This window comes from Carassius carassius, chromosome 41 (genome assembly GCF_963082965.1).
Source record: "Carassius carassius chromosome 41, fCarCar2.1, whole genome shotgun sequence".
Taxonomy (NCBI): domain Eukaryota; kingdom Metazoa; phylum Chordata; class Actinopteri; order Cypriniformes; family Cyprinidae; genus Carassius; species Carassius carassius.
Genome location: NC_081795.1, coordinates 6,464,211 through 6,481,668, shown reverse-complemented (window position 1 = coordinate 6,481,668; position 17,458 = coordinate 6,464,211). Strand labels below are relative to the sequence as shown.

At 34.2% G+C, this 17,458-nt stretch overlaps 2 protein-coding genes across 4 annotated transcripts in view; both read right to left on the bottom strand.

Moving 5' to 3' along the window:
* Positions 1-11,508, bottom strand: part of LOC132123526 (sister chromatid cohesion protein PDS5 homolog B-like) — a 57,020-nt gene extending 45,512 nt beyond the window's left edge. Inside the window, exons 1-5 of one of the 2 annotated variants that reach the window (XM_059534191.1) lie at positions 11,196-11,508; positions 9,066-9,188; positions 8,005-8,208; positions 7,529-7,615; positions 7,340-7,437 (exon numbers count right to left, since the gene is read on the bottom strand). In XM_059534191.1, coding sequence (XP_059390174.1) covers positions 7,340-7,437; positions 7,529-7,615; positions 8,005-8,208; positions 9,066-9,173 — 497 coding nt within the window. In that variant the 5' untranslated portion in view covers positions 9,174-9,188; positions 11,196-11,508. Of the gene's footprint in view, positions 1-7,339; positions 7,438-7,528; positions 7,616-8,004; positions 8,209-9,065; positions 9,193-10,490; positions 11,144-11,195 lie in introns of those variants that run through there. The other variant, XM_059534192.1, reaches the window with a different exon arrangement.
* An 886-nt stretch (positions 11,509-12,394) lies between these two features.
* LOC132123524 (NEDD4-binding protein 2-like 2) lies at positions 12,395-16,128 on the bottom strand. 2 transcript variants are annotated; one of them, XM_059534189.1, is made up of 6 exons: positions 16,005-16,128; positions 14,687-15,705; positions 14,348-14,472; positions 13,574-13,662; positions 13,254-13,330; positions 12,395-12,940 (listed from the first exon to the last, which is right to left on the bottom strand). In XM_059534189.1, the coding sequence occupies exons 2-6, from the start codon at positions 15,703-15,705 to the stop codon at positions 12,817-12,819; spliced, it is 1,434 nt and encodes a 477-aa protein (XP_059390172.1). In that variant the 5' UTR covers positions 16,005-16,128; the 3' UTR covers positions 12,395-12,816. The 2 variants fall into 2 exon arrangements, with proteins under 2 accessions (XP_059390172.1, XP_059390173.1); XM_059534190.1 differs by lacking the exon at positions 16,005-16,128 and adding an exon at positions 15,852-15,952.
* Between the last annotated feature and the right edge of the window lie 1,330 nt (positions 16,129-17,458).

Sequence of the window (17,458 nt, the reverse complement as noted above, 5' to 3'; positions counted from 1 at the left end):
TGAAGAGGATCATCTTTTCCATCTATGTGCGAATGTGTGTTAAGTACAAGCCTAGTTTACATATAATAGTTAAACATTCAAATACATTGCAAAAAATATGGAAACATTTGGATTTGTGCTGATTATGGGACATGAGCAGTAATCTCCAAATAATCAACCCGCGCTTGCTCGTCCTCGTCTGCGTGCACGCACTGTCATGATTTAATGCACTAGATGCCGGATTTTTTAAAACAAATAGGCTAGTCCTACCGGAACGCAAAGATTCAAAATCGGACATTTTCTAGAACATATTTTAAATGCCATAATGTCAGTTGAAAACATTGCAATTGTGTTTTAAAATACAACAACGAGCACCACAGAACCATTTAAAGAGGCTCGTTCAGTGGTCTCCATGTGGGATAGGAAAGTCAACTAAGTAAAATGACCTCAAACGTATGGCGCGCTCTCTTTATTTTATGAAATGATCATAATCACATCTATTCATTTTATAATCCTGCTACTAACATTTTATTCAGACTAAAACCTAATTAATTCAAGTGAGAAAGCGTTTTGTGTGTGTAGCTTTTGCACATCCTGTCATGCCAGTGACTGCGTGCATGCAATAGATGCATGCATTTTGCAGCATTATGGTTAACGATTGATCGATTAATTGATCGTTAATTTAAACAACGCTCGATCATGGAAATAATCGAAATTTGACATCCTTAATTTAAATGTTTTAGAAAGTAGTGCAGCTGCTTTATTTATGGGGTTTCCAGGGTAAAGGCTGCATTTTCTGCAGTTTAGCGCCATCTGCTGTCAGAGAGTGAATGTGCTTCTTTAAATTATATATATATATATATATATATATATATATATATATATATATATATATATATATATATATATATATTAGTGTTGGGCGATCTGGTCATTTTTCAAATCGTCATATCGTCAGCCCGTGTCTGACGAGTCTGATGCACCGCCACAGAAACAAGAATGAGATGCAGTCTAACATAACTGTGGCATTAAACTCAGTTAGTGAGGGCTCGTTTAATATATTGCACATACAGTATATAGGCCGTTTAGATTACTTGTTAAAGTGCAATGAAATACCTTATATCTGCAGACGATGTACGTCTGTTTGTGGATGGAGACTTTGTAACGGCCAAAACTATGTATTTTGCATGCATCACATAGTGCGGTGTGCATGAAAATAATAAGGCGGCAGATTGAAATTATTATCCATAGTGGTTCTCACGTAGTCCTTCTACGTCATCACCACATAGTGTGTTTTATAAGTTAAGTGATCAGTCTTTAAGAAAACGACTACGTGAGAACCATGCACTATGGATGATAAATTCGCTCTGCCGCCTTGTTAATTATTTTGTCTTTACTTTATTTGTGACACCAAGAAAGAGTTAATCTCTCATGTATGAGAAGAGCACATTGCCGTTTACCAGCCATTAAATGTGTGGGACACCAACTCGTCGTTTTCTATCTCTTTCATTTCATGGATTTAACGAATTATCCGAGTCAAAGCGTTACAACTTCACCGACTACATGCTGTAATCCTCCTGCGCGTGTGAGGTGTGTGTGTGAAATGCGGGCAGTGAAATTAAGTGAAATAGGCTTCTGAGATATATATATATATATATATATATATATATATATATATATATCTCAGTGATGCGCGGGTCAACGTATAAGCAACCCGCACCGACCGATGTTTTCAACACCCGCCAGGAAAAAAAGAAAAAGAAAATATTGTACCCAACCCGCTTCCTCCTGATCCGCATTTTTTTAAAAAGTAATAAATGCGTCGCCCCTTTATATTAATTTAATTGCTTAAATAGGCTATAGTCTACAGGATAATAAGCGTCATGACCGCACACAAGGCTTGCCACAAAGAACCGGTTAAAGTAGGCTAATGATTATGAATGTGTCTAAATTAGCAAGGAGACATTTAATTGTTTAGTAATAAACTGCTGTTTTCTGTGTCGCTGGTAAGATGAAGTTGAGGATGCGGACTCACCATGAACGCCAGAGATAAATGCACACTTCATATGGATTACATAATCAGAGAGTAAGTTAGCCTTTTTATTTTGGTTTGAATATTTTCGTTTAAAAGTAGATATTTCAAGCTTTCTGTAATATATAGCCTATATTTCTTTTTAAACCCACCGACTATAAGATTAAGACAATCAATACCTGACCCAAAATATCACCCAAAGTTTCTACAGCTTTTTTCTTAGCTATTTCAGAAACTGGAAAAGTTACTGGGGCTAACTTACTGCAGTCGGTAGAGCGATATGAATGCGTGTGATGTACGGCATGATAAATGCTCGTCACCTTTGCTTCCGAAACTTTGTCAGCCTGTGGGTCATTTGGTTTATTGTAAAACGATTGCACTGATTTGCATGTTTCTTGACGATGTGCTTTTTTTTTGTGGTACTCACATGCACCATGTCGCTTCACGTCATATTCTCCACCATGTCCCACAGAAAAACTGCTTTTGCATAAAATGCAAAAAGCTCTCTCTGCTTCGCCATCTACAGGTCTTAATCAAGAGTATGTAGCGGTCCATTACCTATTAAAAGTGCATCTTCTCTTTTTCGTGGCCACGGCTGCTTAACCTGAACGAACAGCGCGTGCGCTCTCCAATTTGAGATTGTTGAATGTTGAGGAGGCGTTCGTGCAGTCAACAGTTTGATTGACGTATGACTCAGCCTATCGACTAACGCTTTTATTGCTCTCCTCTGAACTATTGGTCATAAGTTAACAGTACGCCTATGGACGTATCCGTGTATTCATTATGCAGGGTCGAATGAAAAAGCGGGACAGATGCTCAATTTGCGTAAGGCGGGACAAAGGGTAAAATTTCTGTACAGTACAACGTAAAGTGGGACAGGTGGTCACTCTATTTGCGCCAGTTATTCAGCCATTAAAGTGTAGGCCTATGTATTTCAAAATTGTGTATAGACTGTTTCATCGGGTGCACGCGCCTGGACCTAAGTTAACTTCTGGTCTGTGTTGTGTATATTGGTCTGGCTGCAGTGCCTTCTACAAACGCAGTTAAGGTCAAGGTGATGAGTAGACTGAAGTTGGGGTCAGGTGGTTGTGCTGCGGGATGTGTTTCCCATACATTTATTTATTTTTGGAGACTCACCACAATTTTAAAACTGATCGATTTTCAAAAAGGCTTCATTGAATAAACATGAGTAACGTTACGTACTGCACGTTTAATAATAATAATTCCTTACATTTATATGTTTAAATATCAAAACGAGGCACAGGTGTTTTTATATCGCTGTATTTCTGAAGGAAGACTTGCATGTTATACGCCTGATAAAGCAGCGTGTGAGCGTACCAGCTCTGCTTTGTTTACAGCTGTTAATGGGGAAACCTCCATTTCATGCGCTTTATGTCTATGCTTTAAAACATCTCCTGCTGGCAAAGAATGAATTTGCATTATCATTAAGTCCGCATATTTTGTTTGTTATCAAAAAATATCTACTCTATAGATATGTATACATATAAATATATATATATACATACATATATATATACATACATATATATATATATATATATATATATATATATATATATATATGTGTGTACTCTACTTGGCTGTTGTTATTGATTCTATTTGGAAGTCTACCGGAAGTTAAGTTAGGTCCACAAAAGCGTGCATGCGCAGTAACGTTTGTTTATGTTGTTGCCGTTGAAACCGTCTATAGTACTATATAAATTACAAAGGTTTAATTGGCATCTTCAAACGATCCGACCGACCGCGACTCGAATATCATTAAAAATATTTTTGGATGACTCGTAACCGCGGGTGACCGCAGGCACCCGCTCATTTTGGATCAACCCACGCATCACTGATATATATATAAAAATAAGATTTTTATAAGTTGCTCCTTTTTCCACTTCTGTTAAAGGGATAGTTCACCCAAAAATTAAAATTGTCAATTTTTTCAAGATTCTCCAAATTCAGTCCTTGATTCAAATTTCTCATAAGCTTAATTGATTTGGTCTAAAGAGAGAAGAATTAATGATTATTTTAATTTGAAAACTACATATAAAATAGTTTTATAAAATAAATTTTGGTAACTACAGTTTGGCTAAAACTATTGACTAAAAGTAGTGACTAAAAGTTGACAAAAATGCAATGACTCATCGACTAAAACTATGAAAGACTTAAATGACTAAAATGTGACTAAGACTATTAAGCATTTTTGTCTCAAGACTAAGGCGCGCGTTCACGTGAAGGGGTAGGGGTGTCTCGATTCTCTTTTGGTTGGAGGGGTAGGGGTAAGGGGAAGGGCCAGATAGCACTTCAATCAAAGATTTTTCTGGACCACACTTCAGACGAAGGGGTATGAATTATCGCGGCAACATGGCTGCTACAGCGAACAAAATGACACATAAATATAAGCTTTTTTGGCATAAATAAAGATTTTAACGAAAAGTAATTATTTGTTTTATGTTACATTCAATTATGATTTCATATTAACGGTTATGTTACTCAAAGAAATGTTTGCAAAAAAATCGCTAATATTTGCTAACGTCATATCATTACAGACTGCATGATAGTGCCACAGCATATGTCTGATCAGGGCGATAACTGCCGTAGACATTGATGGGGGCTAATCCCCCCAATAATTAGAAATCGCTAAACTATTTTCTCAAATATTGCCTATTCGAGAGAGAAAGAGAGAGAGAGATGGAAGTTGCGTGTATTCGCATCTGTGCGTTTATCTTTTTAGAGTGAGTTTACTTAAAAACAGCGATTGTATCCTCTCGTCGCTGGAAAATATAATGTAGCGATTCAGTATTTAAACTGTATTTAATAAAAGTCGTGGGGCAGCGTTGACAAGTTTATTTTCTCCTGGATGTGTGAGCTGCGCGATTTCCGACATGTGTGTGGGTGTCAGTAAACAGCTCATTCGTTAATACAGAACGAGTATTAAAGGCTCTAATGGACACCAGTATATGTGTGTATTGTAAGAGCTAGACGACGAATGATGGCGTGTGACGTCATTGTAGTGGCGTCCCAATCCTTAGGGGAATATATTCTCTATTGACTATTCCCTACCCCTTGACACTCTGTTTCAAGGGACAAGGGGAAGGGGTAGGCGGAGGGGTAGGGGTATAAAATAGAATTGGGATTAGGCCTAAGACTAAATCAAAAATGCCTGCCAAAATTAAGACTGATGTCTATTACAGACTGAACAGAATTTCAACATCCCACCGCTGTATGTCCAGATAAGAAGCAAACTACCAGTTTTGCTAGTAAAGTTTTGATGGATGAAGACTGCAATCAAAGTAAAGACAATTGCGGTGGCGTACAGGAGTCGTACAGTAAGCACGCATGAGTCCGTTATAATAATGCGTGCATGAGTGCTCTTGACGCACTTATCGCACATTGTATTTGTGCACAGGCACAGACATTTCTGTTTAGATGCCCTAGTTTAGATATAATAAACTAAATTGGCTACATCAAACTCTTGAATTTATAGACATGACCAAAAGACCAACTTCATTACCTAGAAAAGTGAAAATATAAGGAAAAGTGTGTGTGTGTGTGTGTATATATACATATACATATACATATATACATATACATATATACATATACATATATACATATACATATATACATATACATATATACATATACATATATACATATACATATATACATATACATATATACATATACATATATATATATACATATATATATATATACATATATATATATATACATATATATATATATACATATATATATATATACATATATATATATACATATATATATATACATATATATATATATATACATATATATATACATATATATATACATATATATATATACATATATATATATACATATATATATATACATATATATATATACATATATATATATACATATATATATATATATATATACATATATATATATATATATACATATATATATACATATATATATACATATATATATACATATATATATACATTATATATATATACATATATATATACATTATATATATATACATTATATATATACATTATATATATACATTATATATATATACATTATATATATATATATATATATATATATATATATATATATATAAGCATCAGCAATTAAAATATTTAATTAATTAATTACATGATGTGGTGATTAATTAATCGAATTAATCGCACATCAAATTTGGATTACATTTTTTTTAAATTAAAGCATCAGGCATTAAAAAAAAGAAGGTTCAGCAATAAATATTTTATTTGAGAAAATGTATTACATGTAGCCTACTCTTTTGGACCATGTGAGTAAATGACAGAATTGTCATTTTTGGTTGGGTGAACTACAACTTTAAATCATTTATTTTCTTAATTTCAGATTTTTATAGTAATAATAATTAAATTATTTAATGAAATAATACTCTAAATAATAAACTTAAACTGCCAGTAGGTGGTGGTAAATGTCTTAATGCTTTAGTCAGAGTCATTTATTCATTCGTTTGACTCGTTCAAATGGCTGATTCATTCAGGAGTTAAGGAAATTGTTCTTTATGAATGGTTCATAGAAAGATTAGGCTTGTTGGACTTGAAGTGGATCATCACCATCAGGCCAATCGGTGTGTGACAAAGAACCACAAGAGCTTATAGAGCAGACGACTCCTTGTGCTTTCGAAACGCTTTCGCGGTACTTTGATGTCATACACCGATCGGTCTGTGCAGCGCCACTTCAAAGCCAACGCATAGGATAATGGTTCAACATGCCAAATGGTTCACCAAATTCGTTCAAGACGTGGATTAAGAAATTAAATGTCGCTGTGGGTTGCTCGGAGATAAACAGTTCTGCTTTGTCTTTATCTTCTGGTTGGCAAAATTGAGCAAAACAGACAACATTGTGTCTAAAATAACACAATATTAACTTCTTAATGAACTGTTGTATAAGCGGAGTATCACATTTGCACTAGTGTGATATTGCACTTATATCCCACATCTTGAATTTCAGGGATATTCTCCATCACGCAGTAAGTTGTTGCTCTGCCTCGTATTAGTCATCAATCGACTGTATGAAATGGCAGATGATCCACATAGTCCTGGGGCAGGGCAAGTAATTTTAATAATTAATTAATCTAATTAACGCATTAAATTTCCAGCCCTGATATAGATATAGATATGTGTGCGTATGTGTGCGTGTATATATATATATATAAAATATAGATGGATAGATAGATAAGTGTGTGCGAGTTAAAATATAAAAAGTAATGTTTTGTCTGTATTGAACTCTTGAATGGATAGACATAAACAACAGACTCACTTTATCACTTGGAACAGCGTTCTGTAGAGCTGAGTAAAGATCTCATTGCTGTCCTCCAATTCAAAGCAGATGTTGTAGGACTTCACCCAAGCGATGTTCTAGAGAGCCAGAAAGTAAAAAGACAAGGTCAGCTGCTGGTTCAAAAACCATTGCAAGACCTTGCTTTTCTCTTTTAGTTGAGTGCCATACCTCCAGTAGATAAAAATATCGATTAAACTGGGCACTCTTGGTGTCTTCCAGGCCTTTCAGCTGTCGAGTTATGAACATAAAAATATCCTGAGTAGAAAAGAAGAGCAGAGAGTTTTAATATTTTAAGCACCTGTAAAGGCAATGCATGAGAGACCACAGTGCTATTTTAGTATTTTCTGCTGAACAACACGATCGGTTGCTGTCTTTTGTTCAAGGTGAAGAAATACTGACACACAAATATCACCTTCAAAATTTGAGCGCATCAATTTTAATACATACCAATATAATTGAACATTTTTTCTCCAAAAAACAAAACCCAACCGTACTTAATAATAGCCTCAAAAGTATTAGACTGGTCATGTGATCTCAACATGGTAGGAAATTAAAATGTTATTAAAGATATAAACATTTATAGTTCTTCACTGACATATGGAACTAACACTGCAATAAAATCAATAGACGTTGTGTTTTCCAACCTTAAGTTTATCGGGTGATGTGTATGGAGCTTCAGGGGCATAGATGCGAAATATATCTGCAAGACAGCAGGCCACGAGTAGTCTGACGTCTTTGTCTGGGTGTTTGAGGAAAAAATCTGAGGCGAGGTGCAAGGCCAAGTTCAGATAGAGTTCTTTCTCCTCCTCTGAGTCCTGGTCCATGTCCATGAAGGTTTTCACCACCATCTGATTTTGAAAAGCACCATAAAGTCGTGTGTCAACCTCGCATCAAACTGACATGTAGAGTGTGATGTAAGATACTCTAATGGGAAACACACTTTCACTTGGCATTCTTACTTAAAAATAGACATAAGTGACAAAGCCACAGAGAGGAAACAGTATCTACAAGCTGTAAAAACAGCTTGAAATACGAGCAGAAAAATTATAATTTCGTTCTGTGTGATAAAATCTCAACTAAGGTTTAGAGAAGAATAAATCACTAAACACTAAAATATTTGTGCAAAATATTTCTGCTAAAATAACCAAGGAGAAAAAATTTCTGACAAAATAAAGATCAAATCAACACAAATCAAATCAAATTAATTATTCTTTTTGTTTATTGACAGTTTTGATATTGTTCAATAAAACCGAAACTATAAAAAATTGGCTTTAACAAAAAAATAAGATACAAATATTAGACTATAAAATGCACAACATTTTAGTCAATTTACAAAATTTACAAAAATTTAAAGATAAATATAAAATTACTAAAATGTTGCGAAACAAATTAAAGAACTAACATTTCTAACACATAAATAAAAGCTACATTTAAATTTAATTATTTCATTATTTTTAAAAAAGTTGCATTATTTTGAGAAACTTGCTAAAAAAATAAGATTACTAAAACTTAATTGAATTTAAGCTTTATAAAAAAAAATTAATAAAAAATTAAAACGAAAACAAAAAAAATAAACCTATTTCAATTGTACATAAATATTAAATAACACTGATTACTCATTAATGGCATCAGAAAACTTGTAGGCTATATTTGTCCTCTAATACCAAACTGTTTCCACTTGGGTGAATGACAAATTTCTTCTCACCTTCAGTCTCCGAACCATTTCCTCCTTGGAGATCTTATCGGAGATCTCCTTCACCCCCGGCGGGTAGGTGATTTTGCCATCCGTGGCTCGATTCTTGGAGTGAGCCATGATCTCCAATCAATGCTCGCTGCAAACGGGTCCAAAAAAAAAAAAAAAAAAAACATGACTGTGTCAGCACACAATGCTTAAAAATGAACAAGAAATTTCTATCAATTACTCTTTTGGAAAAGAATGTTGCGATAAAGAAATGATCCAATTGACACTTGATATGGATTCGACTGTGGCTATACCCCCCCCCCCCCCCCTTCTTCCAAAACTGCAGGATGCTGGCCAAAACATCACTTCCTCTGGACGGTTAAATATTGACGGTGCTAAAAAACCCATTTTAGAAACAGCAGTCTTTTTGACACAGACAAATTTCAATTCGAAGAAAAGCTATACTTTCAATTCAGTTGATGTGCACAGAGGTTTTATCATTTAGTAAACTAAAACAACTCCCACAAGTGAATTACAATAACAAGCCCAATCAAAACAGACATTACAAAAATGCTAATTAAAATGAATGCATAATAAGTAATAATCAGCTGTAATTCATAGTTTTAATCAGCAAAATTAATCCTACGGCCATAAAAATGAATTAAGAAAGACCTCAACTTCATCAACAGGAAATTAGAGCAGGAAGTATTGAAGGACTTTTTTTGCTTTGATTGGAAAAAATCAATATTTGATGAGTTATCATATTCTACAGAATTTCTAAAAGTGAAATATCCATTTATATACATTTTAATGAGAAATACACTATATGCATGGATCATTCACAATAAGATATATAATATTAATTTAAAAATTAGATAAGTTTTTATTTCATGCAGACTTAAAAATATCTTAAAAATATATAATAAAAAATATTAAAATATAATATATATATATTATCTGCAATGACAGATAGAAATATATATTTACAAAGGTAGTTTTTTTAGTATTATGTATTAGTAATGTTTTTTTATTGTTAATATTCATGTTGCGTGTAGACTACATTGTACACGCAAAATGATTATTAACAATAAAATAAAAAAACATTACTAATACACTATTTTAAAAAACTACTTTGAATTGGATTTCATGTGGTCTTTAAATACGCAGTAGCTTAAGAAATTAGTCAAAACGCAAATAAATGCATTATAGGTAATTCGTATTACTTTTGAGAGCGATCCATTAAAGTTATTAAGCAAGAAATTAATAATGCAAGGTAAGGTGAAAATAAGCAGGTTCAACACAGTGCAAGTGTTTCACAATCGCCAAACACATACCGTATTTTACAACACCTCTATGCATGCGATTAGTAAACAATGCATCGTCTTTCCAGCTATTTACAGACACCATTACATTCTCACAATGATTTTGCACGGGGGAAAAAATACTCACACCCTGACAGCAGGTTGACTTTCTCAACTGATGTCTTTGTGCAGCTCAACCAGGACAAAATACAACCTTGATAACACAGCAGCTGTCATTTCATTCCCTTTACAGTGGTTTATCCCATAGAAACCGGGATAACACCCCTAAGGGGGTGTTTACAAGCTAAAATGCAATGCACACCACTAACAGCTCCTCTGTTACTATCTAGAGCCAATGCACAACAGCACGTCCCATCTCAACATGCAATGGACTAAATTATACCACAAGAAAAAAATGAATGCAAACTACAAAGGTAGAATCTGAAATACGTTTTGAATCGGATTTTAAAAAGAGGCTGAAGCGGTTTACGAGCAGCTAAGCTAAGCTAACAGAGCTAAACACAAACACTCATATGCATGTAACGTTACACACACGAGGCACCAGGAAAGTGCACGGCCCTCTTTAGCAATGAAAACGGCCACGAAAACACACGTTACACGTAAACTAACAACAACTGTCAGTGCAATCTGCGTTCTGAGGAGACAAATTGAGGAGAAAGAGAGTGAGAGTACAATATCATTGCATGGGTTAACAGAAGAATAGAAAACCAACCGCCGAAAAAGGAAAAAAGCGCCTACTAAAAAGCCACGAATTCTAATTCCCGTTAACGGACTCCACTCGGCGCGGGAAGATTCCATATACATGCGGTTTAAATTCAAACAGACGTTTAACTTGCCTTATTGGGGAAAAGTGCGCGCTCCACTCGCTTCTCCCACCGCTGTGATCCTCAAGTCGGCTTCAAAATGGCGCCAATTTGTCCCTATCTAGACCAGTCAGTGCAGCTCCGCTCAATACAGACCCTTCACTAACCTTCTCCGATCGAGTTTATTTATTTAAGGGCATGACTGTATTTCTTGTGGTTATATTAGTGGTTTGGGTTTGGAAAAAGAAATAAACTGCTATAATAATGATGTAAATGGCTAGTGTACAAACGAGCGTTTCTGTTCGGTTGCTAGCGGGTTGAATTGCGGAGCAACAGAGACTCCTATAGGCCATGAGGAGCATGACAGCGGGTCTCCGCCTTTGTATGGTTTCAATGGATAAAGGCACTGCACCAAAAATAAAACTAAGTTTTTTAAAAGTCAAGGATTCGCCATTAAAATAACATGATAAAGTAATTTTGCTTTTAATAATGTGCTTTTGTCATTTCTTATAATTGTCTATTTTTTTTTTTGTCTGTGTGTTGTTGTCTCTGTTTACTGGAAGCTTATGTCACTAAAACAAATTCCTTGTATGCGCAAGCATACTTGGCAATAAAGCTCTTTCTGATTCTGATTCTGATTCTGATTAAGCTTTGATATATCTTTTTTTTAGCCATTTAAATACTTCAATTTACATGTTTGTTTGTTTTTTTGCTACTGTCAAGGCAGCATTTATAATTTTAATGTTTTTTTTCATTTATTATTTTATTTCAGTTAATGAAAACCATTTTTAATCGTTTTAGTTAATAACAACACTTCTTACCCTGAGTGGGAAGCATTATCTAATCATATACATTTACCTGTAGTGAAATAATGTAGAAAAACAAATGTTTTTAGCACGCACTTTTAATGCTTTCCAACAAATTACAATTTTAAATTACGTGAAATGTGCTTAAAAAAAGAAACCTTTTAATCAACCCACAATGAAATACACCCAATTGTAGAAATTTATTATTTCCATTTTATCAAAACAAATCAACATTTACAAAAAAATAAAAATCAGCACTTCAGAAAACCATCAACAATGTACCGCACCAGCATACGCATAAAATATAAACCCTGAGATTAGATCAGTGTCTAGACTGAGCTGCTGGTCTTTTGAAAAAAAAAAAAGGAAACTAAGAATTATGCTTTAAAAATGCTCCTAATTCAGCATGTCACTACAGATACACATTTGGTCTTCCATCTGGAAGCTCAGCATTAATTTTATGTGTCAGACTGTCTTAATTTCAAAGGATTTATCAGACAGACTCCAATGGTCTTATCCTGCCAATGTTTCACCGTAATCAATGTGGTCATTTACAATGGACAAAACCAGCAAATAACACTTTCATATGTGCACTAAGCAAAATGACAAAAAATACAAAAGAAAGTGATACTATTTAAACAGACATTCTCTTTCTTTTTTTAAATGTTTTGACCAATGGTCATTAAAACATTAAAATCACCAAACAGTCATTAAAAACACCTTTAGCTGCATCAGTATGTATGAAAATAACTTAAAATAAACCATATATATATACCTACTATCATTACAAATAATAACATGGCAATATTTCTAATTTAAGAACAGCTAAATATCGCAGGTTCTGTTAATTGCCTTTCTTTTTATGGCGAGGGACTACAGAATTCATCACAATGTCAACATTCACTGGCCGCTCGAAACCATCCAGCATCTTTGCTATTGTTTCTCGAGGGACTCCGTGCTTGTTCCTCCTGTTGATTAAATTAATAGACAGGAAATTACCAGGACAGCCAAGCTCTATTAGACGGCTATACCGACCAGTTGAAAATAAAACTAATTAATGAAAATGGCTCTTAATCTGACCTGGTCTTATTCATAGGGATTGATATGAAAGATGATACTTACTGATCCTAGACTATAAAACGTTTTATCCACTTACTCACAACTGAAATCTCTACCTCTGTACTGTGAGCCAAAATATGATCCAACGTCAATAGTGTTTCTCATTCAGTGATTAATAAAAGTCACAGTGTTCCTGAGAACAAAAACTATTAACAGACTTACTTTTCTAACTGGGCAGGATCATATTTCCAGCGGGTATCTGGCTCAACAAAGTCCACTCTGTATCCATTGTCTAAAGCCTGTGTGAAATAAAGTAAATGAATAAAAATGTGTTACTAATTATTAAGCAGATATAGTTCATTTAGCAAATAGCTGGAGAAATCCTTGCATTTGAAATACAAATCTCTGAATGCAAACATATGGAAATGTTGTAAAGCACTGTTAATAAAACTTTCAGCCAGTGTTCAGAGAAGATTTAAAGCCTAACTTGCATTTCACAAAAATATTCCAATCCCTGGCATTATTTAAAGATGCCAACTCACCATTTGAACATAAGGCTTCATTTCCCAGGCTTTAACATTAGTGTTGTCGATGATAACAGGTGATCGGCCCTCCAACATCACCTGTTCAGCTTAGAAATGACAAAGCCATAAAGAATTAGTTAAAAAAGTCCTGGTCATATTTGACCTCAAAAGCAACAAATGATAGATATATTAGGATTCTTTAGATTGTTTTGCTGTAAAACATTGTTTTCCTGAAAATTAAGCAAATTAATATATGCCATTTCTATTTAATGTAATGCATATAAATCCTATTATTACCATTCAAATTGAATTATATGTATTTATATAGAATTGATGTGTTTGATAAATTAACTTAAATGTCATTTTTTTTCCTTTTTTAACTTTAATAGTGAAAACTGTAGTAGTGAAAATGAATGCATTGAAGCATTACGAATCAAGTGAATCAACACTGAAAATAATTATAAAAAGCATTCTCATTTACTAAATATAATCCTTTAAAACATGTATAACATTTATTTTTGGGCTGAAATATGACCTGGAGTCTCCCAACTAATGTTAAATTATGTATTTGATAAATACATATTTAATAAATACATAAAATAAAATGTATTTATTAATATATATAATATTACTTATAGCCTAGACATGTTAAAATCCCACACACACACATATATATACACACACATGCATACTATATTTGTATATAAATTAATAATTTATATAAATATACATTTCCTAAATTGTAGGATGAAAACATTCCAGTGTCCCAGATGTAACTTAGCCTGTCCTCACCTCTCTTCTGATTCCAGTCATGTGCATCCCCAAGCAGAGCAGAGTCATACACATATCTGTTGTCTTGGAAAAAGTAGTCATCTGTGCTCAGTATTACTCCACTGGGACCAGTGGACAGGAGCTCTCTGAGAGACATACAGTGCAATATCAGATCTCTATTTCTCTGCTTACATAAACTAATCAAAACATGCCATTGGGACAATGTTAGCACAACTTAACCAATCAGTAAAAGCATTGCTTATAATGCTTATGTCTTCAATATTTAATCAAACATTTGAGCACTAATGTGGTGCAGAAACATCAATAAGGTCTTTTCTCTACATTCTGAGTTTTGCTCACCTGGCCAAAGTGGATTTTCCAGATCCTGGGACTCCTCTCAACAGTATGAGCACTAAAGCAATATTATTATAATACTGATATTGGTCCTTTTCATGATCATGCTGTCCCGTTTCATATTCCTCGGAGAATCCAGGATGCTCGTGAGACTGGAAACCACGGTTTTGTTCATGCCATCTGTTTAAAGGTAATGGTGGTCCTTCCCATGGGCCCCAGATGTTGTTGTTGGCATGGAGAGTGTGGAAGATGCTCTCCTGAGGTCTCATGTCTGGAGGATACATGATAGCCCCTCCCGAGGTTGGGGGAGGGAAGAACTGCACCCTTGGGTCCAGAGGAACCCATGGTGGAGGAGGATACCATGGCTGTGGATATCCTCCTCTACCAAAGTCATCCGATTCACATTGTTCGTGAGGTCTCCATCTCTTCTGATTTTGTTGGTTGCGCTCATGTGGATCTGGGTAAGGTCTATAGGCTCTGCCATGATCAGTTACGACAACAGGAATGACTGTTTTGTTAGGTTGGCCGCTTTTGGGCTTGTTGGAGGGATGGAGATCATGCTGGTCAACCAGTGTGGTGTCTGCACTGACGTCAACCTTATCGACTTCCTCAAGCTCTTTGTAAAATTCGCAAAGCTCCTGCTCAAAGACTGGCTCAGGACGACACACAGGCCCAATAAATGAAGTACTAGTGATACCCAACTCTCCAATGACACGTCCATTCTGTGTTTGGCTTGTGTTGTCAGTGTTGGTAACTTCTGTCACATTAGTGTCTGTCTGTATTTGTGATGAAGGATCCAGTTGTCCACCATCTGGATTCACATCCTTTTGAGTATTGAAATGACTTCTATCAGGTAAAATAGCTAAGTCAGTTCTATTGTTGGTCTGGTTATTGGATGATTTAGCCACTGGTGTTACTTTGACACCATCTGAAAGAGTTTTTGTTTGTGGTGTGGTCTCATTTCGTTCCTCTACATTACCACCATCAGGTGGAGAAGTAGACTCACTGGTATTAACATTTGGCATCTGTAAAGAAGAATAAAACCACACAGTGACTTAAAACACATAGCAAGACAACATTATGTAAATTCGTTGATTAATTTTTGTACAAAGATGAATGGAATAACATTAGTCAGGCAACAGTTTATTACTCATTATAATACTGTACTGACGTTTATAGCGGTCTGTTGACTACTACCATCATTTACTAGTTTACAAAATGCAATTTAAAATCACGGAAGCCAGTTCATGTTTCAATACCTAACGTTACATATTTTTCGCATTATATTTGATAAAATCTATCAAGTTACGGTGAAAAGCTTTACCTGACGAGTAAAAAACCTGTGAACACTATGTTCTGGTTAATCAAACGTTCATCATTGAGATATCTGCTAATATGGTAATCTAACGTTAGCGAGAAACCAGTGGCCTAGCAAACATAACACCAGAAAAGGGAAGTATTAGAGTTCAAAATAAAAGTCTCCGTAAGAAAAGAAAAAATAAAATAATATAAAATAAAATACAATTATACTTAATGTTTCTGAAAGAAGTATCTCATGCTTATCAAAACTGCATTTATTAAATCACAAATAAATTAAAAACATTAATAACGTTTTTTTTTACTTAATATTTAAATAACTTTTTTACATATTCTTTTTTCCCCATCCCTGTTATGTAAAAGCTGACTTTTTAGCATCTGTTACCCCAGTCTTCACTATCAAATGATCTTTCAGAAACCTTTCTTGTATTCTGATTTGCTGCTCTAAAACAATGTTAAAAACAGTTCATATTTTTGTGGAAACCATTATATATATATATATATATATATATATATATATATATATATATATATATATATATATATATATATATATATATATATATATATATATATATATATATTCTTTGATGCATATAAAAATCAAAGGAACAGCATTTATTTGTAATAAATACTTTTGTTACATTATAAATGCCTTTACTGTTGATCTAATCAATGGGGTCCTTGCTGGATGAAAGTATTGAACGTGATATGAAATAATGTAAATATAGTTTATGTTGTAATTTATGTTATTGTGCATGTTTCAGTGAATTGGTAGGATACTGTCAACAAAAACAGTATACCGTAATTACACATTTCAAATAAACCAGAAGTGAAAACTCACAATGCTTAACAACAGAATGTGTAAGTTACCACTCACCTCTTCTGTGAAGAAGCATGAAGTTTGAGTCCTAATTAACTGCCAAAACCATATTTTATATTGAAGGATGATTTAACATACATATAAAATACACATTGGGAATATGCTTCAGGAATTGGACTCTTCAGATCCTCTTATGGTAAACCAACCCAAAATGCATTTCTGTCCTTTTCAAGCTGTTTGGGGTTCATTCCCATGTATACTGTGGTAATGACAGATGACATATTATATTTTTATTATTTTTTTCCATAACTTGTTTTATTTGTTAAAAAGGAATGGCTTGTTTTATTATATTTTCAATGAGTCAAACCAGTTTGCTAGCTGAAATATCCACCCTTTCCCTAAATACTAAATATAGATTAGGAAATTTTAACTTCTCAAATTCATCTTCATTTTTGATGACCCTAAAAATAATGTGTTTTCCTGTAAACGCCCCAACTTCGCTCTCTCTCACAACAGGAAAGGTTTGCAGGCACATATGCAAACATATGTGGTAATATGTGGGTTTTAACTGAAATCCCCTGTAAACACTGCATGCGGCCAAACACCATGACTGGAGAGAGTAAATCATCAGAGCAGCT

Bases quoted from the DNA above. Each gene is read 5' to 3' on its own strand.
- LOC132123524 (XM_059534189.1), bottom strand. From the start codon at position 15,705: ATGCCAAATGTTAATACCAGTGAGTCTACTTCTCCACCTGATGGTGGT. The intron at 13,663-14,347 runs GTGAGGACAGGC...GTCATTTCTAAG, and splicing joins TGACTGGAATCAGAAGAGAG to CTGAACAGGTGATGTTGGAG. The intron at 12,941-13,253 runs GTAAGTCTGTTA...TTTAATCAACAG, and splicing joins GATCCTGCCCAGTTAGAAAA to GAGGAACAAGCACGGAGTCC.